At 53.0% G+C, this 20,260-nt stretch overlaps 1 protein-coding gene across 13 annotated transcripts; it reads left to right on the top strand.

Moving 5' to 3' along the window:
- Position 1: 1 nt before the first annotated feature.
- On the top strand, positions 2-20,182 carry Sirt2 (sirtuin 2). Of its 13 annotated transcripts, none has more exons than XM_013077517.3 (18): positions 267-360; positions 723-789; positions 1,133-1,179; positions 3,741-3,792; positions 4,014-4,062; positions 4,638-4,751; positions 7,880-7,921; positions 8,053-8,159; positions 8,255-8,311; positions 8,797-8,865; positions 13,961-14,090; positions 16,099-16,158; positions 16,368-16,423; positions 16,524-16,600; positions 16,689-16,740; positions 19,084-19,154; positions 19,259-19,325; positions 19,433-20,182. In XM_013077517.3, the coding sequence occupies exons 4-18, from the start codon at positions 3,763-3,765 to the stop codon at positions 19,586-19,588; spliced, it is 1,137 nt and encodes a 378-aa protein (XP_012932971.3). In that variant the 5' UTR covers positions 267-360; positions 723-789; positions 1,133-1,179; positions 3,741-3,762; the 3' UTR covers positions 19,589-20,182. The 13 variants fall into 13 exon arrangements, 12 of the variants coding, with proteins under 12 accessions (XP_087047261.1, XP_087047262.1, XP_087047267.1 ...); XM_087191143.1 differs by having other exon boundaries at positions 309-360; positions 3,741-3,803; XR_002387483.2 differs by lacking the exon at positions 16,689-16,740 and having other exon boundaries at positions 2-360.
- The last annotated feature ends 78 nt before the right edge of the window (positions 20,183-20,260 follow it).

Raw genomic sequence — 20,260 nt, 5'->3', positions numbered from 1 at the left:
AGTTCACCCAATCAAAATGGAGCAAATTGCTCACGACTCGCCTGCGTACCATGTTATGACCAATCAGAATATTCAGTTAGGTTACTGCTCTATAGTCGTCCCCGCATTTTCCGGACGCCCTTTAGCAACATGGCTGCCGACGCCAGGCCCTTTGGTACTTGTAGTCTGGCCCTCGCGTTTCTGCCTTAAGGAAGGCGCGCGCTGGCAACACGTGAAAGTTTTTAATGTGGCCCCACTGGTTGCTGGGAGTTGTAGTTCTCTGCCCTATTCCTGCCCCTTCAGTTTCCGGTGCCGTCACGGGACAGAGCAGTCGGTGACAGCCCCAAGGCCCCCGCCCCGCGCCCATGGCCGAACCGGACCGTGAGTCGGGGACCCCGGTGGGAGGGTCGGGCCGCGCCGGGGCCTGGCTGAGGGCTACAGGCCCCGGGGCCCGAGGGCAGGCGAGGTGGGCGGGAAATAGAGGCCGCATGAAGGGAGTGGAATTGGGGGGCCGTTGCTAAATGGTTCATATTGCTAAGTTGGCGAGTTTCTGGGTTGCGAGTTTTAAGGGTCCGTTTGGCATGTCCGCTTGCCAAGTTGCTAATGATCGTGTGTTTCTCGCATTTTCGCTAAAGACCCTAGTTACTAAGGATCCGAGTTGCCGCGGTCCCGGTTGCTGGTGTTAAGGGCAACTGTAGGGTGTTAGGGAATCCCTGGTATCCCCTCCTATCTCTTCCTTGTAGTTCCTGTGCCTCTCCTAAACCTATCACCTCCACTGCACTTCTCTCCCAAGCCTGCCTCCCAGCTGAGGTATCTTCTCTACTTTGTAAACCTAACCCTCTGACACTCAACTCACTACCTTCCTAATTCCTCCGAAGTCTTCCTTCCACTGTGTCTCCCAGATATCTCCTTCTCCTCCTAACCTTCTCGATCTCAGCTTCTGTGCACATCCATAACCACCTCTACAACTAACCCCCTCCACTCCAAGACCTGCTTTGCTCTACCCCTCCCTCCCTGTTTTATTTTTACCACCACCAACCCCAGTGTAACTAGGTTGGTGGGTCTTCTCCCCCCAGCTACCACTTTGAACCCCTTTGTTCCCCTCTTAACCATTCCCCCCACTGTAACCACATCTGCTCCCCCTCCTCCCCAGCCTCTGACCCTCTGGAGACCCAGGCAGGGAAGGTGCAGGAGGCTCAGGTGAGATGGGGAAGGGGTGGAGGGAAGGAGAGAGATCTTGCTCCCCCGCCCATCCCACACTGGTGGGAGGTGGCAGAGGGGAGATTGTTACCCAAACCCTCAGCCCATTGCCCCAGCCCCTACCCCCACCTGGCACAGCTTCCTGGAGACTGTCAGCAAAAAGTGTCCAGACCTGCCCTTCCAAACTTCCCTCTTTCCTTGCTCTGGGCACCCCAACCCCATTCCCTTCTCACCCTCATTTGTGCTGGCCCTGGAAGAGTCAGGTATCAAATTTGGTTCCTGAACTCACAGATCTACTGGACAAGTGACCAGAAAATGACCCTACAGGGTGATTGTGAAAGTAACTTAGGGCACTGTAGGAGCCAGAGCAAACTTTCTGGGTCACAGAGGACTCCCGCTGGGCCCTTCCTAGAGGACCCCACGGGCTGATCTAGGAACCAGCCTGAGCTATAGTCACAACATAGTAAATGAAGAGTAACTTGAAATTTTCTTAGACAGCAATGGGAAATGGTGCTCCATGTAGAGGGTACAGCTTGTGCAGAGAACTGGGGCAGGAAAGAGTGTGATGTGCTGCTTTGGTGGTTGGGTGTCTAATTAGACTGGTGGGTAGTCTTTATTGCCTACTTACTCCAGCCAGGAATTCTGTTTGGTGCTTCTTGGGTACTATCTCCTTTAATCTTCCCAGCATGCCTGTGAGGAGTAAGGCCCACCACAGCTGTTTTACAGACAAGGAGTTGGAGGCAGAGCTCTTAGGTAACTTGTCCTTTGGTAGAGAGGAACAGGAAAGATTTGAGACCCCGGGCACTGGGTACATTGCCCTCCAGATGCTGCAGGGAGAAGACATTTGAAGGCATCTGACAACACCACCCCACACTCCCCAACAGTGCCTCACTGTCTCCACCCTGACAGAATGCCAGCCAACCTGTAGCCACAACACTCTTCACATGTAGGTCAGAAGCTGTGATTAGGCTAGGTGTGGTGCACGTGCCTGTACCCCCAGCCCTCTGTAGGCTGGGACAGGAGGATTGAAAGTTTGAGCTCAGCCTGGGCACCTTAGCACCTAGTAAGACCTTGTCTCAAAATAAAAAATATAAGCGCTGGGGATGTAGCTTAGTGTAAAGGCCCTCAGTTCAATCCCCAGTATTGGGGAAAAAAACAAAAACGCAAAACAGCTGTGATTACCCCACAAAGGGACAGCAGAGCCATGTCGAGTGCGTGACAGCCTCCTGTCAGTCCTCAGTGTCTCACTGGCCTGGGGCCCAGAGCACAACCATGGCCTGAGAAAAGGTCTCATGGTCAGAATGGATCTTCAGTACCAAAGAGTTGTGAGGCTGTAAACTCCAGCATTGTCCATAATAGGCAGAACTGGAAACAGCCCAACCGGCTGTTTGAGAGACGGGTTAAGTGAACCCGCACAATGCAATACTGTGTAGCTGCTTAAATGAACAAGGTGGGTCTATGCTATATTGTTCAGTGAAAAATGCAATGAGATGACTTATTTCTAGAAAAAAAATGAGTTTTTATACTCAAAGAACAAATCTGGAGTAGCTACTATTACACTGTTAATAATGGTCGTCTCAGCGTGGTGGGTCGGGGCAATTCCAAGGCAAGTGCCCGTGTTACTTGTCTATGGCCAGAGTGTTTGCAAAGCTTGTGTAATCTTTAAAACGGATTTTTTAAAAATTTAATGTTTGCAAGGGAAGTTCTCGTTCAGAAAGTCTCAGAACCAGAGTAGTGAGTGTCTGGGGTGGGCCTGCGTACAGGAGACTGAGCTGTAGGCTGCGTGTTTGGCAGCATCATTGCAGGCCGGCCCACCTCAGAAGTGTTCGGCGGTAGATGCCTAGAAGCCCTGGCCCCAGAGCCGAGTGTCCTGTGGTGAGCACGGGCAGTCCCTGCCCTTCCCTTGTATTGCCAACAGTGTGATGATAGACTGCGGAGATGTTTGTGATCAAAGGAGGAGACTGGAGGAGCCAAAGAAGTGCTCTGAAGTGGAAGCATGTGCACCGGCCATCATGCGGAGGCCGAGTGGACAGGATGCCCTGGCGAGCTGAGGCTGTGCCTGAGGCAGGAGGCAGACTGGGGGACAGGGAGGCCACACTGAGAGGAGCCCGGGCTGAGGAGCAGGTTAGGGAGAGATGTGAGGCCAGTCTGGAACAAGGTGGAAGTGAGAGACCTGAGGGTCACATGGGCGAGGTGTCCAGGAAGCCTCAGGATCCCTGGGTCTGGGGATGGCAAGGTGGTATCTATCGTCAGTGACTATGCAAGGCCATGGGCACAAGTGTGGCAGGTAGCCAGGGAAAGTGGCAAGGGGAAGCAGGAAGGGCGCAGGACAGAGTCCTAGAGCACTGCAGTTGGGAGGGCCCACAAGGTGAGCACCAGGCAGGTGTAATCCATGGGCTGCCCTCATACAGCAGGCCTGTGAGGCTGCTGGGGAGAGACAGTGGGCCCACACTCCAGGGGACAGGGACGCCGGCATATGACAAGAGCAAAGCTCAGGGCTCCCTGAGCGCTGGTGCTGTGTGGCGCCTCCTGTGTGTTAACTCTGCTCCTCCTCACTGCAGCCCTCTGCGCTCCATTCTCAAGATGAGGAGCACCAGAGCCCACACAGTGAAGGTGCTTGAGAGGTAGCGCTCCTCAGGAGCAGCAGGCCCAGGTCTTCCCCAGGCAACCTGTCCCAGAGCCCGCACACTGACCCTAGCACCGGCCCGCACCACCCCTCACTTCCCCAGGGCCACATCCCAGCCAGAGCCTTCCCTCCCAAATCTGGCACCCCTAACTCCCCTTCCTCCCTAACCCCACCTCTCGGGCATGGCACCCCACCCCACCCCTTCCAGGACACAGACTTGGACGCTGAGGAAGGCGCATCCGGTGGAGAGGCAGAGAGTGAGTGTCTTCCTTGAGGGGCAGGACTCTGGGAGGTGATTTTAGAACAAGGAATGACATTCGAAGTATATAACTTTGTTGGATGTGGCAGCCCATGCCTGTAGTCTCACAACTTGGGTGGCTGAGACAGGAGGATCACAAGTCTGAGACCAGCCTGGGCTACACAGCAAGTTCCCAGGCCACTCTAGATCGGAGAGCAAGACCCTGTCTTAAAAACAGGGGGCCGATGGCTGGGGATTTAGCTCAGTGGTTTTGCCGCCTGCTGCGCAAGCGCAAGGACCCAAGTTCGATCCCCGGTACCGGAAAAAAAAAAACGGGCCAGAGATTTAGCTCAGTCATTCGGCCACCTGCCCCGAAAGCACAAGGTCCCGAGTTCAATCCCTGGTACCAAAAAAAAAAAAGCAAAAGAACAGGATGTAATGAAAGACTTGGTGCCAGTACCAAGCAGGGCTGAGCCAAGCATCATGCCTTCTGTGGTGAGGAGAGGGGATGCCCAGGGCTGGGGCGGGGGCCTAGGGGACACCATACATCCTTGCTGAATGCTCACCAGCCGCTGCCTCTCTTCTTTTCATCAGTGGACTTCCTGAGGAGTCTCTTCTCTCAGACCCTGGGCCTGGGCTCCCAGAAGGAGCGTCTGCTGGATGAGCTAACTCTGGAAGGGGTGGTCCGCTACATGCAGAGCGAGCGCTGTAAGTCACCCCCACCCTGCCACTGTCCCCGCTCCTGGCCCCTGTGACTTCACACCTGTTGTTTACAAGTAGCAAGAAACCCAACTCTTTGCCCAGAAAGGAATGTGTGGACCTTAAAATAGAGCTGTGGGCATGGCTGGATCCAGGGGCTTCAGTGTTCTCCAAAATCACTACTTCTCTGTATTAGGGTACAGTGACTTCCTGGCAGCTCCAAATACAAGTTCTACCAGCCTAGCAACTACTCTTCAAAGAACACACCTTTTTGCTAATGGTCCAGGCAGAATGGTAGAGATTGGCTCCCATTGGCCCAGGCTGAACCAGTTTCCCTGTCTGATTGGCCAGACCTGGGTCACATCTGTTGCTGAATGAATTACTGTGCTGTGATAGGCCAGGCCTTTTTCCTAGAATGAGGACAATAATAGTGCCTCATGGGATTACTGGGGACGCTAAACACACTAAGAGGAATGTAAATGTTTAGAGCAGGGCCTGGACCTCACAAGAGCTGTGCTGTGGTTATTGCTACAGGAGGCAGTTTCAGGTGTGGTGTGTAGTGCCTGCTGGCTGGGTCACCATGAAATGCATATTTCTTTTTTTTTTTTTTTGGTACCGGGAAGCGAACTTGGGACCCTGTACTTGCGAGGCAGGTGGCGGAACCACTGAGCTAAATCCCCAGCCCAAAATGGATATTTCTTGCTGTGAGTTGTGTCACAAAGTCTGAGAAACTAGGCCTCAGCAGTCCTTACCAGGCACAATGGGCCTTGTGAGAGTCCTGAACAGCCCTTTGTTGAGGGCGTCTTCTCCGGTTTCCCTGTCCTCCAGCTGCTGCTGTCTCCCTCCTTGGGTGGCCAGGCCTGCTGCCCTGAGCCTCCTCCTCTGGGGCCGGCTGGGCATCTGCCCACAGCCGTCCCCTGGCCTGGATGGCCCAGAAGAGAATGCAGGTAGTAGCTACAAAGTATTTGTTCCTTCTATCCTCCTGTGTCTGGGTCTTGGAGTAGTCAGCCCATGAGTGTGTCCATGAAGGAATATTAATAAGTAATAATTTACTGAAGCTGGGCATGGTGGTGCACACCTGTAATCCCAGCACTCTGGCAGGCTGAGGCAGGAGGATTGCAAGTTCGAGTTCAGCCTGGGCAACTTAGCAAGATGCTGTCTGAATATAAAAACATTAAAGGAATAGAGATATAGCTCGGCGTGAAGGCTCTGCATTCAATCCCCAGTACTGCAAAAGAAAAAAAAATTTGCGACCTGGAGATTTAGCTCTGTGGTGCCACCGCCTGCCTCAAAAGCGCAGGGTCTCGAGTTCAATACCCCGTACCAAAAAAACATTTGAGTCGTCACTGTTTGCCAGGCTCTGGGATAGGCACTTTACAGATGTCCCCTGATTTGATCTTCCCATTATAACTGTGAGGTCATCACAGCATGATCTGGGCAGAGAAGGAAACTGAGGGACAGAATGGTTGTGACTCGGGGCAGGTCAAGAGGCTAACAAGTGGCAGAATGAGATTTGTCCTCAGGTGCCCTGAAAACAGAACACGTGCTTCCCCTCGTCTCCGCCTGCACTGGACCAGCCAGAGATGAAGCCGCAGTCCAGGCTGTGGTGGGCTTTGACCTTTGTTGGTCCTCGCCGTCCTTCCATGCACAGGATACCCCTGGGGTGCCCAATTCATGGGGTGTCACACTTGTGTCTGTCATCAGCTGACAGGCAGATGCCAGGGCTCTGTGTGTCAGGGGGCCTGCCAGGCATTAGCTGAGGCAGCGCAGGGCTATTTGTGCTGGGCTGTGTGCTTGTGAACCTATTTGACCAGTCTTCCCTGTCTTCTCTTCTGAAAACTGGAACAAACTGCAGAACAAAATACTTACTATGTGTACAAGTGGTGGGTCTCGGGAAGTTTAGTACAATCGACTCAAAGGGTGTAAGTCACGCATACACTTGTATGTACTGTTTGCTGCGTGCCAGGCACTGATCTATACAGTGGCATCTTCACTATACATGAATCCATTCATTCTCTCAGGAGCTACAAAGCCAGAAGTATAATTACACCTATTTTACAGAGGAGGAAGCCAAAGCCCTGAGTAGTGAAAGAAACAGTGTAGTCAGGGATTTAACTCAGTGGTTTCAGTGCCTGCTGCGCAAGCACAAGGACCCGAGTTCGATCCCTGGTAACAAGAAAAAAAGAAACAGTGTAAGCCCCCATCCTTGCTGGTGAAGAGGAGAACTGGATTTGGATCCAGTCTCCACTCTTCTTGCCTGGCAGTGGGTTGAGGGTGGCAAATCTTCGGTCTTTGCCTGAGGCTTCTGGAGGCTGATGTGCATTTGCTTGTGGAGGAAAGAAATATGATAAGAAAATGTATACAGAAACAGAAGGTTACCTTCTAATAATAGAGGGGGGTCCAGAAGATGGATTGTTACTTTTCTTGTTTTGGGTGGTACTAGAGGTGCAACCCAGGTACTCTGTCACTGAGCCACACCCCACCCTCAGAGATTTTTATACTAACCTGCACCTTTTCCTGGAGAATGTGTCTTTGTCTAGTCTACTTACAAGGAGAAACTTCTGGTCCTGTGGTCTCTTCTTGAGTTTTCTTTTTTTTTTTTTACTTTTATTTTATTTTATTTTTTGTTTTTTTGGTGTTTTGAGATAGGTCTTACTATGTAGCCCAGGCTGGCCTTGAACTCATACACTCCTGCTTCAGCCTCCTGAGAGCTGGGATCATAGGTGTGCACACCATGCCCATCTTCTTGAGTTTTCTTAAACTGTTGTCATTTCAAACAGTGCATTCTCAGCCAGCCTGGTGATGCATGCCTGTAATCCTAGCACTTGGAAGGCTGAGGTACGAGGATCCCCATGAGTTCAAGGCCAGCTAAACTGTATAGGGAGACCTTGTCTCAAAACAAACAAAAAAAATCAAACAGTGCATTCTGCCAGTCCCTGTATTCCCTGCTCTGGGCCTTGGTGTCCTCATCTGTAACTGGGGCCAATAACACGATCCCCCTGAAGACGCTGGGAGAACCATCAGCCATCCGAGATGCTGGCCCCACACCCAATATGGAGGAAGCAGCGTCACAGCCAGGATGGCTGATGTTGTCGGCTGAGCAAACTGTCAGATGATGTTGCCTTCCCATCCCCCAGGTCAGAGGGTCATCTGCTTGGTGGGAGCTGGAATCTCCACATGTAAGTTCCCCTTCCCCAGTTGCCCGCACAGGCTAGGAGGGGCCCTGTCTTCATCCAGCCTGGGAGGAGCCCGGGTGCCGTGTGATGGGGCCAGCATCCCCAGTCAGCTGTCCCCGCCCCTCTTCCCCCAGCTGCGGGCATCCCCGATTTCCGCTCTCCAACCACTGGCCTCTATGCCAACCTGGAGAAGTACCATCTTCCCTACCCCGAGGCCATCTTTGAGATTGGCTATTTCAAGGTACACATCTGTAACAAGTGGCCGGGGGCGGGGGGCACCTGCTCCAACCCTCGAGTCATCTGGGGCATCGGGCCCTCTGACACTCTCTCCCACAGAAACATCCGGAACCCTTCTTTGCCCTTGCCAAGGAACTGTATCCTGGGCAGTTCAAGGTGAGATACTATTCAGCAGGGCAGGCGGGGATAGCAGGCATAGGAAGGCCCCCTGTAGGACCCGCTGACTGTTACTAGAGAGGCATCATGGACGTGGGCTCTGGACTCAGGCCGGGGTTCAGCTCCTGCATTTCATCCTTAGACCACAAGCCTCAGTTTTCCCATCTGTGAAATGGAGCTAATGGTGGTATCTAAAAAGGGTTGCTGTAAGGTGTAAATGAGTTCATACATCAGAGCCAGGCAGCCTGGTTGCAAATGCCAGCCCTACGACTTCCTGATCAGGTGACCTTGGCAAGCCACCCTCCCCAGGCCTTGGTCTCCTCGTCTGAGGGATGGGGTAGAGAGGGGATGCTGGTCTCCCTCATGAGGCCCTTGTGATGATTCTATGAAGAAAAATAGACACAGCGCCTAGGACAGTCCCTGGGCCATGGTGAAGGTGCATAAACGTTCTCTGTGACATCGGCATTGTCGTTACTCCCCTTCAGCCGACCATCTGTCACTACTTCATCCGCCTGCTGAAGGAGAAGGGGCTGCTCCTGCGCTGCTACACACAGGTAGGCAGCACTGCAGCCAGGCACTGTGAGCACTGCGGGGCACGGGACCTGGACAGAGCTTTGTGCCTATGAGCTCGGCTACCCAGGAGGCCTTGGGGCGAGGGCTCTGCCTACTGCTTCCCTGCTGTGACCTGTGCTGACTCACTTCCTCTCAGCCTCAGTTTCCCCTTTATAAAATCAGCTAGAATGGCTTCAACCTCTCAGGTTTCAGAGAGGTGGCAACGAATTCCTCTCTGGCCATCTCACTTGTTCTGCAAAAGGACCCCATGTCTGAGGGGACACCGTTGGCACCATGCAGTCCAGATTTCCTGTTGTTCTGATAACAGCAAAGTGACTTGAGCCAGTACACCGGTACACCATGACAGTTTTCCAGCAGGGGCCCGTTGTGTCTGAAGGAAGGGGCACCTTGTCATAATTGCACAGAGGAACCTGGCAGTGGATGTGCCATGGGCCATGGCTTGCGTGTGCCAGGGTAGTGGGCAAGGGTGGCTCACACTGATGGCCTCTGGACTGGTCCCTGAGTCCCCGGAGTCTCACACCCCAACGGGAGAACATTGGCGCCTCTGTCCTTGTGTCATGGGTACAAGCTGAGGTGACAGGACGTACCAGCTGTGTGCACCTGTGCCAGCAGTCCCTCCCCCAGCCCACCTGGCGCAGCAGGAGGAAGGGCTTGAAGGTGGAGGGGGTGCACATCCCTTCAGGCCCATTGGGTGCCTGCAGCTTCAGAAGCAGCCAGCAGAGGGCGGATGGGTCCTTTCTAGGTCCAGCTTTCTCAAATGGGGTGGTTGGTGGTAGCTGTGGGGAGGAGATGGTCTCCTCCTTCTAAGAGGCCCCCATGCTCAAGGCACACCTGACCCAGACATGGAGCTTTACTCACGAGCCAGGGCTCAGCAGTGATTGTGTGGCTCCCGCTGAGCTGAGTGCCTTCCATGTGTGATGCTGTGGTCTTCCCTTGTCAGCTTCGGTGACAGCAAATGTTCACTCTTGGGTCCAACCCAGTGCCAGGCCCTGCCAGCAGCGAATAGAGCAGATATCCCTGCCTTCTTAGAGCTGACACTCAGGTGGGAGGTGACAAGGACAAGATGGAGAAGCCATAGACCTAGTATGTCACATGGTGACAGGTGTCTGGAGCACAGTTCCACAGAGAGGAATCAAGGCTGTGTGTGTCAGGTGGCCATGGAGGCCTCATTGAGAAGGAGACTTTTAAGCAAAGACTTTAGAAGCAAGGGAAGGACCCCTGGAGCTATGGGGGGAAAGATGTGTTCTGGATGAAAGGAAGAGCCAGTGCAAAGGTCCTGAGGTGACATTGTGTATTGCTCATTCAGAGAATCCCAAGAAGCAGGGGATTTAGCTCAGCAGTTCCGCCGCCTGCCTCACAAGCGCAAGGTCCCAAGTTTGATCCCCAGTACCAAAAAAAAAAAAAGAATCCCAAGAAGCCAGGTGTGGTGGTCCACATCTGTAATCCCAGCACTGGAGAGGCTGAAGCAGGAGGATTACCTCAAGTTCTGGGCCAGCTTGGGCTGCATAGTGAGTTCAAGGTCTGCATGAGCTACATAGCTAGATCCTGTCTCAAAAAACCAAAACCAGGGCCAGGGATTTAGCTCAGTGGTTTCGACGCCTGCTGTGCAAGCGCAAGGACCCTAGTTTGATCCCTGGTACCAAAAAAAAAAACAAAAAAAAAAAACAAAACCAAACACAAATGAAAGACAAAGAATCCCAAGAGACTGGATCTGTGAGCAATGAGGAGAGCTAGAGGAGAGGAGAGGAGACACAGGGAGCGGATGAGGGTGGATGCTACCCAACTGTGCGTGGGGCAGGGAGGCTTCGTCCTTTCCCGGAGCCAGTGTGCTCTGCTTGGGGGCAGGGTGCGACCTGATTCAAGAACACAGCTCCTTCTGGCTTCCGGTGGGGAGACGCTGAGAAGGAGGGGAGGGCCACACAGAGACAGGCAGCAGGCCGCTGCGATGCTGAGGGGAGGAGGAGGCCAGAGCGACTGAGGTGAAGTGGGTGACTCCTGGATCACTGTGGCGGGACAGAAGGGGGCAGCTGAGCATCTGCTCTCCCTTCCCGAGAACATGGATGTGCAGGTGCCCGGCAGGTGAGGGACTGAGATGCTGAGACAGATGCCCACATGGATGGGGGAGACAGCAGGAACAGGCCCCGGGCTGGAGCTCAGAGATGCCCACTGCAGTAGCAGTGGGTGGTGTTTACTCACCAGCCAGGAGGGGAAACTGAGGGCTCGCACACAGGCACCTGGAGGCTACTGACAGCTCTCTCAAAGGCAGAACACCCTGGCCCTTGAAGCCAAGTGTGGTAGCACAGCCTGTAATCGCAGCACTTGGGAGGCTGAGGCAGGAAGATCCTGAGTTTGGAGCCAGCCTGGCCTACATACAGAGGTTCTGTCTCAAAAAGAGCCATAACAAAACCAAAAAGTTCGGCCCTTAACCAGAGTGCACAAGACCATGTGCTGTTTTCACCAGAAAGCCAAAATGAGTACATTTGGTCAATCTTCTCCTTACCTGCAGTTTAAATTTTCTTTAAAAATGTTCTATATTCACTCATTTTGAGTAAATGCATTGCCAGGCTGGTCTCAAACCCCCACCCCATCTCACCACTCCCCTGCACATGGCTCTGCTCCTGAATGGTGACGAATCAGCACTTCTGAAGCTCGGTGTGATGCTATGTTTAGCTCACGACACAGGACCCATTCACACATTAGGGCAGCTCTGGAGTTCAGTCAAGCTCGCTGATCTCACGCTGATCTCACGGCAGAGCGGCTTCTGGTCCTGTCCAGTTATACACAGGCTGGGGTCGGGGTGGGCAGCTCGGGGCCCTGGGTCCCCTCCCTAGCTCTGCAAAACAATGTATATCTGAGGTATTCGTGCTATTCATGAGGTTTCGTACTTGGCTTTTTCTTCATAGCCTCTCTTGCAGAAGACCCTCGCAAATCCATACCCGCATAGCAGCCTCACACTTTTTCAAAACAGTCTCATGCCTTTTTTCTTTTGCTTTTTTTTTTTCTTTTGGTGCTGGGGATAGAACCCAGGATCTTGTATGTGCCAGGCAAGCACGCACTCTGCCACTGAGCTGTACCCCGGCCTAAGTCTGTTCTTTTTTTTGTTTGGTTTGGGTTTTTTTTGTTTGTTTTTTATTTGGTACCAGGTATTGAACTTAGGACCTTGCGCTTGCCAGGCAGGAGCAGCACCACTGAGCTACATCCCCACCCCTGAATATGATTCTTTTGTAAGCACTTTGCCTTCATTTTCAGATCAGTGCGAAGGTCACACTTGAGGGGGAGACCCCAGCCCCCTACTTTTCTCCTCAGCCTAAACCTACTTCAGTGGCGGGGAGGAAAAAATGAGAGCATTGTTGAGGGGAACATGCTCTGTGTGTGTGTGTGTGTGTGTGTGCGCGCGTGCGCATGTGTGGTAGGTATTAGGAATTGAACCCAAGACCTTCATACTGAGCTGTAGCCCCAGCCCGTTGTAATTTTTTTTTTTAATTTTTGAGACAGGGTCTCACTATTTGCCCAGGCTTGAACTTGTGATCCTCCTGCTTCAGTTTCTCAGAGTGCAGGGGGGCCAGGGATTTAGCTCAGTCGTTCCGGCACCTGTCATGCAAGCGCAAGGTCCCGAGTTCGATCCCCAGTACCAAAAAAAAAAAAAAGTGCAGGGATTCCAGGCATGCGCCACGATGCCTGCTTTGCTAAGGGATTATGTGCTTCTGACGTAGGGTGCACTTTTACAGGATGCCTACGATGTCACCAGGCAATATGATCTTTTTGTTTTGGCCCTGGGGGTTGACCCAGGGTCTCACCCATGGAAAGCATATGTTTTACCACTAAGCTGCACCTCTGCCCCTCTCCTTATTTTGAAGACAGGATCTCACCATGTTGCCCAAGCTGATCATGAACTCCTGGGCCCAAGCGATCCTCCTGCCTCAGCCTCCAGCATATAGAACATGGGACTATAGGCTTGTGCTTCTGCACCCAGCCAGGCAATATAATCTTTTTGGATCACCATCTCATATGTGGCCCACGGTTGACCAGAATATCATCAGGTGACACATGACTGTGAGAATTTGTGTACTTCTGTCTTGCTTGGTTATAAAATAACTCCAAAGTGGAGACAAGAAACAGGTCACAGTAGTGGCCTCTGGGAAGGGGAGCTGGCCAGTGGAGGTTGTACAAAAGTAGTTCCTGGCTGGGCATAGTGGCACACACCTGTAATCCCAGCACTCGGGAGGCTGAGGCAGGAGGATCACCGTGAGTTCAAGGCCAGCCTGGACTACATAGTGAATTCAAGCCCAGCTTGAACTACTTGTCTCAAAAAACCAAAAATAAATGAATAAAAGTAGTTCCCTACTGAAGGGTTCAATCCCTAGTATTGGGGGAAAAAAATACAGGTTAGTATGTCATCTGTGAAACATCATAATAAGAACCCTGACTGCTAAGTAGAAAAATATTGTAATTAAAACCAAGTAAGAGCTGGATGTGGTGGTGCACGCCTATAACCTCAACACTCGGAGGCTGAGGCAGGAGCATCACTGTGAGTTCAAAGCCGCCCTGAACTACATAGTAAGACCCTGTCTCAAAAAACAACAAAAAAAGAAAAGCAAAGAAGCTCTCCTGATTGGTTTATTTACACTCATGCCTGGCCTGAGCTGTATAGCTTGGGTGCTACACAAGGACGCCACATCTGGGGGCTCCATTTACAAGAGAGACACTGGAAATTTGTCCATTTATTTCATCAGATTTCTGACAAGTGGCTGTAAGGTGTCTGGCTCTCCAACAAAACAATTTTCCTGAAAAATAGAAGTGGCCTAAACTGACAGACAAATGCCCTAGGGGCTGGTGGTGGCAATGGGCCTGGCCTCACACCCACTGAATTGGGGCCCAGCCTTTGTGTACCCCTGACCGTTCACCCTGCAGTGGCCCCCCTGAGTGACAGAACAGTTTTCAGACATGGACGTACCTGCCACCGTTCCCCTTCCCCACCCTGTCCTAATCCCACCTGCTCCCCTGACCTCAGCTCCCTGCCCTGTGGCCCAGGATGGGGGTGTTCGCCGCTGACCCCTCTTCCCCACTTCTCTCCAGAACATTGACACCCTGGAGCGTGTGGCCGGCCTGGAGCCCGAGGACCTGGTGGAGGCCCACGGCACCTTCTACACATCACACTGCACCAGCCAGCTCTGCCGGCACGAGTACACACTGGGCTGGATGAAAGGTGAGGCTGGGGTCACCCAGGAGACGGCCTCGTGCTCATGTGGTGGCTACCAGCTCGGAAGGAGTTTTTAACTCGGCAGGGGGGTGGGAGGGAGCGGGGTGTGCGAGGGATTGAACCAAGGGCCTCCACACTAAGCTGCATCCCCAGACCTTTTTTTTTTTTCAATTTCTGAAACAGAGTCTCAATAAGTCACTTATTTGCCCAGGCTGAACTCAAACTTGTGATCCTCCTGCCGCAGCCTCCCTGAATGCTGAGATTACAGGTGTCCCCCACCACACATGGCTCTGTGGCTTTTTAATAGATAGAAACAGCACCGGAGATGTGAGGTGGTGGTTTTTCATTGGTGGGATTACATGTGCAGCACCATACCTGGCTAATTTTTTTTTTTTTGTACCGGGGATTGAACTCGGGACCTTCCACTTTTGAGGCAGGCAATGGAACCACTGAGCTAAATCCGTGGCCCTAATTTTCTTAAATTTTTATTCATTTAAATTATACAAGTGACATGTGGCTTTGGCTGCTACACTGAACAATGCAAGCACAATCAGGGGTGTGAAGTTCATCACAGCCCTGGTTAGGGACTCGGGCTGGGGCTGGCTCGAGGAGTACAGACTACAAGGCTTGCTGGAGTCATTGTCCCTGTTCATGTAAGGACAGAGTGTCCTCGAGAAACAACCGACCAGTCTGCATGCCTTGAGAGCCGCCTCTGACGGCACTGTGCTGTGTAAGAAGCCCTGTCTCACATCCAAAGCCCTCTCCGACCCTCCTTACACCAACTGAACAAAGCCACTGGTGTCCACATGAAGTCAGGAGAGTGGTGGAATCTGTAGTAGGGCCTGGGGAGGGTGGCCTTTCTGACAAAATGGCAGCTGACCGCCACTGGGCTGAGGAGTCATGAACAGCCCAACTGCACACAGCTGGGGTGACATACAATGGCCACCACCCATTACATCCCTCAGCATTGTTACCCACACTACCCACAAAATAGCCTGTTGTCCTTGCAGAAGTCTCCTAAATGGCAGCTTTGGATGCTATGCTCCATAGATGTGGGCTGAAGAGAATGAGAGGACAGTTGGGCGCATGCGTTCTGTTCTGTCCCCTTCCAAGCTCCCTTATCCTGCCTTAACAATAAGGCAGGCAGTTGTCACAGGATGAGGGTGGGAAGCAGCTGGGCCTAAGGATCTTTCCCCATCCTGGGGTTATCTGCGTGTCCTCCCTTCCCTGCTGCCAGCATCCTAGGCAATCACCAGGCCTCTCTGACTTGGGGGAGCTAGATCTATACCCCAAGACCCACTGGAAGAGCTTCACTCCCAGGTGGGGGCTCGGGGAACTCAGGTGCACCTGCCTCAGGGCAGGCAGCTGCTCCTACGTTCACTTTTTTATTTAAAATAGCTAGGGCTGGGGATTTAGCTCAGTGGCACCATGTCTGCCTGGCAAGCGCAAGGTCCAGAGTTCAATGCCTGGTACCAAAAAAAATTATTTTTTACATAAAATAAAATAGCAGTAAACAGTGGTACTGGGGGGAGGGACAGTTCTCTAAGAAGGGAGATCTTAGCCAGGCACTGTGGTGCACACCTATAACCCCACTACTGAGGAGGCTGAGGCAGGAGGATCATAAGTTTAGTATATGTGCTGCTGAAGCGAGCACTAGGAGGATCATAAGTTTAAAAAACAAAAGCCAGGAGTTTAGCTCAGTGGTGCCGCCGCCTGCCTCGAAAGCACAAGGTCCTGAGTTCAATCCCCAGTACCAAAAAAAAAAAGTTTAAGGCCAGCCTGGGCAACCCAGCAAGGCTGTCTCCGGAGGAAAAATAGAAAGGGCTGGGGATGTAGCTCCATGCAGAGGCCCTGGGTTCAATCCCCAGCACCACAGAAGGGAGGGCGGGAGCAGGGCAACACCCAGGAGATTCTCCCAGTGGCCAGGCGTTGGTGTTGGCAGCGGAGGGAGAGCAGGAGGGGACTGCAGCCCCAGCCCTAGCCTCATGCCCCCTTTCCCACTTGCCCACACCAGAGAAGCTCTTCTCGGAGGTGACCCCCAAGTGCGAGAAATGTCAGAGCGTGGTGAAGCCTGGTGAGCCTTGGGGTCAGGACCAGTGGGTGGATTTGGGCTGGGGTCCCCTCTCCCCTCTGTGCCCTCCCACAGGCCACACTCCCACCCAGCCCCCTTAGCTCCCCGACCAGTGCCCAGACCATCCTGGGCACAGTGGGTCCTGCCCCTCTGTCTCCATGTCACTGTCTCCTCTGGCTCTGGGCCCGTCTGTCTGCGCGTCTCCACCTCAGACATCATCTTTTTCGGCGAGAACCTCCCGTCTCGGTTCTTCTCCTGCTTGCAGTCAGTAAGTACTGGCTGCCTCGCCTGCCCTGGGGGAGGTTGCTCTGGGCCACTGTGGGGGGCTGGGCAGAGGCTTGGGGCTCTCACTGGCTGCTGCCCCACAGGACTTCCGGAAGGTGGACCTGCTCATCATCATGGGCACCTCGCTGCAGGTGCAGCCCTTCGCCTCTCTCATTGGCAAGTAGGTTGGGGTCAGGGCTGTGGGGGTGGCTGGGGACCAGGGAGCTGAACTGGGACAAATCATGACTCCCAAGCTCGCCATCCCCCAGAGCACCCCTGTCCACCCCTCGCCTGCTCATCAACAAGGAGAAGACTGGCCAGGTAAGTCACCTTGGCCACTGCCCCTACCTCTTCCCCTCCTTCCTCCCACTGGCTCCCTTGGGGTTGGGATGTCGAGTAAGGGGACAAGTCCTGCAGAGCTCCCAGCTGGGGAATGGCGGCCTTTAGACTCCTCAGCTCAGACCCTGTGATTTGAGAATGGGGAGGGTCAGGTTCTAGGCTACCCTGACTCTACAGGCCTCTGGGTCAGTTAGGAAGGACCCTTTTGAACATGTGACAGGATCCCAACTCAAATCTGTTGAAGCTAGGTGTCGTGTCCCCTAGGAACACAAAACCAGGGCAGGGGACAAGGCACAACGGGACGCAGGGCCTCCCACAGTGCAGTGGCCCTGCCCTCTTTCTCCTGGCTGTCCCTGGGTGGCCTCCCACCCAGGCAGCACTCCCTGCTGAACCTGCTGGGAAGAAGGCCCTCGGGGAGCAAGTCTCCTGACAGGGAAACCGGGCAGACACAGTCATTCCATGGGCCACACAGTGTTCCATTTGACAGTCATCCCTTGGTACCTGAAGGGAACAGGCTCCAGGATCCTTTCAGATGCATAAATCCAAGCATGCTTAAGTCCCTTACATGCAGTGAAGTATAACCTACATACATCCGCCCATATATTTTAAATCCTGTCTATGTTACTGTCATAGCTAACACAGTGTCAATGCTACATAGATAACTTGTACTGTACTGTTTAGGGAATAAGAAAAGAAGGTGCAGTTGGGTATAGAGGTGCACGCCTATAATCCCATCTCTCTGGGAGACTGAGGCAAGAGGATCGAAAGTTTGAGCCCAGGCTGGGCAACCAATTTTTTATTTTATTATATATATTTTTTGGTACCGGGGATTGAACTTGGGTCCTTGCACTTTCGAGGCAGGTGGCGGAACCACTGAGCTAAATCCCCGGCCCCTGCAACCAATCAATTTAGGGAGACTCTGTCTCAAAAATAAGAAATGAAAACAAAAGTCCAGGGGAATAGCTCAGTCCAAAGGCTCTAGGTTCAATCCTTGGTATGGAAAAAAAAAATGGGGGGGTGGGGCTGAGACGGGAGGATTGTAGTGTTTGTTTTCTAAATTTTGCTATGTAATTCAGCCAGGCCTTGAACTCACTATGCAGCCTAGGCTGGCGTCCAACTCCCACCGATCCTCCTGCCTCAGCCTCCTGAGTGCTGGAATCATAGGTGTGTGCCACCTCACCTGATTATAAGTGGGTTTTTTTGTTTTGTTTTGGTACCAGGGATCGAACTCGGGACCTTGCGCTTGCAAGGCAGGTGCTGGAACCACTGAGCTAAATCTCCAGCCCTGTTTTGTTTTTTCTTGAGACAGGGTCTCACCATGTAGCCCAGGGTGGCCTCCAACTCCCAGCAATCCTCCTGCCTCACCCTCCTGAGTGCTTAGATTACAGGCATGCCCCACTGTGCCTGGCTTCAGATTGTAGATTTGAGTCTGGCCTGGGTAATTTAGTGAGACCTTGTCTGAAAAAAAAAAATTGCAGGGCATGATGGCACTGTGCCTATAATCCCAACACCCTAGAGGCTAAGGCAGGAGGATCACCCCGAGTTCAAGGCCAGCCTGAACTACATGGTGATACCCTGTCTCAAAAACCAAAAATCAATCAATCGATCAAAAAAGGCTGGGAATATAGTTCAGTGTGAGGACTCTGGGTTGAATCCTCAGTACTGGAAAAATTAAAAGTGTTTATGTTAAGGGCAGACACCATTTTTTGTTTTGTCTTGTTTTTGATTTTTTTTTTTTTTGGTACCGGAGATCGAACTCGGGACCTTGCACTTTCAAGGCAGGCAGTAGAACCACTGAGCTAAATCCTCAGCTTGTTTTTTATTTGAAATAGTATCTCACTATGTAGGCCAGACTGGCCTCAAACTCGTGGCTGTCCTCCTACCTCAGTCTCCTGAGTGCTGGGATTACAGGCATGCACCACCATGCCTGGCAGAAACCATTTTTAAAAAACTCTTTTAGCTGGGCCTGATATGGTGATGCAAACTTGTCATCTCAGCACTCGGGAGGCTAAGGTAGGACAGCTGTGAGTTTGAGGCCAGCCTGGGCTACATTGTGAGACCCTGTCTCAAAAGAAAAAAAAAAAGAAAAGAAATTCTTTTAGCTCACAGTGTGAATCTGCAGGTGCAGAACGAGTGATATGGAGAGCCCGCTTATACAGTTAAGTTTTAACTCACTGACACCACTGTCCTATTGGGGTGTACAGATACACCACATTGTACAGACAAGGAAACCGAGACACAGGGAGGCCCAGCAGTGACCTGAGCAGAGTCACAAAGCTGGGATGCAGACCCAGGCCAGTGCTCTTCCTCTCCTCTCCCCCGCAGACTGACCCCTTCCTGGGAATGATGATGGGCCTGGGAGGAGGCATGGACTTTGACTCCAAGAAGGCCTACAGGTGAGGCTGGCCTGAGCCGAGCTGCCGAAGGGAGGTGTAAGGCGGAGACGGAGGGATGGAGGGGAGGAAGAGCTGGAACTCTGACTCTCCCACCTACACCACAGGGACGTGGCCTGGCTGGGTGACTGTGACCAGGGCTGCCTGGCCCTCGCCGACCTCCTTGGATGGAAGGTGAGGAGCTAGGCGACCCCTGCCCACCCTAAGCCCAGTACGTGGGCCCCACGCCTGCCCCACAGGTGTATGGTGACCTCTGACTACTGCACACTTTGGCCCTGCAGAAGGAGCTCGAGGACTTGGTCCGGAAGGAGCACGCCCACATAGATGCCCAGTCGGGGTCCAGCACTCCCAACCCTACCACTGCAGCTTCCCCCAGGACATCCCCACCTCCTGGCAAGGCAGAGGCCAAGACCACAGATGGGGAGAAGCCCCAGTGACAGCCCACCACCCCTGCAGGACACCCAGCTGCTCTGGGACAGTGGAGCCCCAACAGCAGCGCCAGCCCCCTCTAACTTGGAGCCCTTATCGGAAGAGCTCAGTCCACCCCTTCAGGCTCTAACCACCCCTCCTGAAACTGAGGCCCCAGCTGCTCCCCACTGGATCCCAGCAAGTCTCTAACATCCCCTAGGAGCCAAGGTCCGAGCAGCCTGTCTCTAACAGCCCCTTCTCTAACCGCCCCAGGGCTAAGAAGCAACCTCTCTTGATCTCTAACTGCTCCCAGGGGCACCCCAAAACTCCTAACTGTCTCAGGACAGGGGGCTGAGGGCCCCCTACTCTCTCTACTGCTCCCAGGGGCTTGTGGCCAAGTAGACCAAATCTAACCTACCCCAGATGGGGTGTCAGCCCTCCAAGTACAACACACATCCATCCCATGGGTGTGGGGAGCATTCTGAGCCTGAAGGGCTCTCAAGGCTCTGCCACCAACACCCAAGATGGGTGCTGGGCCCCTTTCCCTTGGGACCCACTTCCCACATGGGGTGGGCAGAAGACGTTGCTTATTGGAGATAAATTAAAAACAAAAAACCAACTAACCATTAGCAGTCTGGCCTCTCTGTTCCTTTCTCGGCATCTGAAGCAGCTGGAGGGAGAGTGTGAGGTCTTGGGCCACC

The sequence above is a fragment of the Heterocephalus glaber genome, unplaced genomic scaffold (assembly GCF_053883595.1).
Source record: "Heterocephalus glaber isolate CG9 unplaced genomic scaffold, H.glaber_assembly_v1.0 deba00001561, whole genome shotgun sequence".
NCBI classification, from domain to species: domain Eukaryota; kingdom Metazoa; phylum Chordata; class Mammalia; order Rodentia; family Bathyergidae; genus Heterocephalus; species Heterocephalus glaber.
This window is presented reverse-complemented; position numbering and strand designations above follow the sequence as displayed.

Coding starts and splice junctions, on each gene's coding strand:
- Sirt2 (XM_087191135.1), top strand. CDS start 17: ATGGAGCAAATTGCTCACGACTCGCCTGCGTACCATGTTATGACCAAT. Junction 8,312..8,796: donor TGTATCCTGGGCAGTTCAAG/GTGAGATACTAT, acceptor ACTCCCCTTCAG/CCGACCATCTGTCACTACTT. Junction 16,159..16,367: donor TCAGAGCGTGGTGAAGCCTG/GTGAGCCTTGGG, acceptor TCTCCACCTCAG/ACATCATCTTTTTCGGCGAG.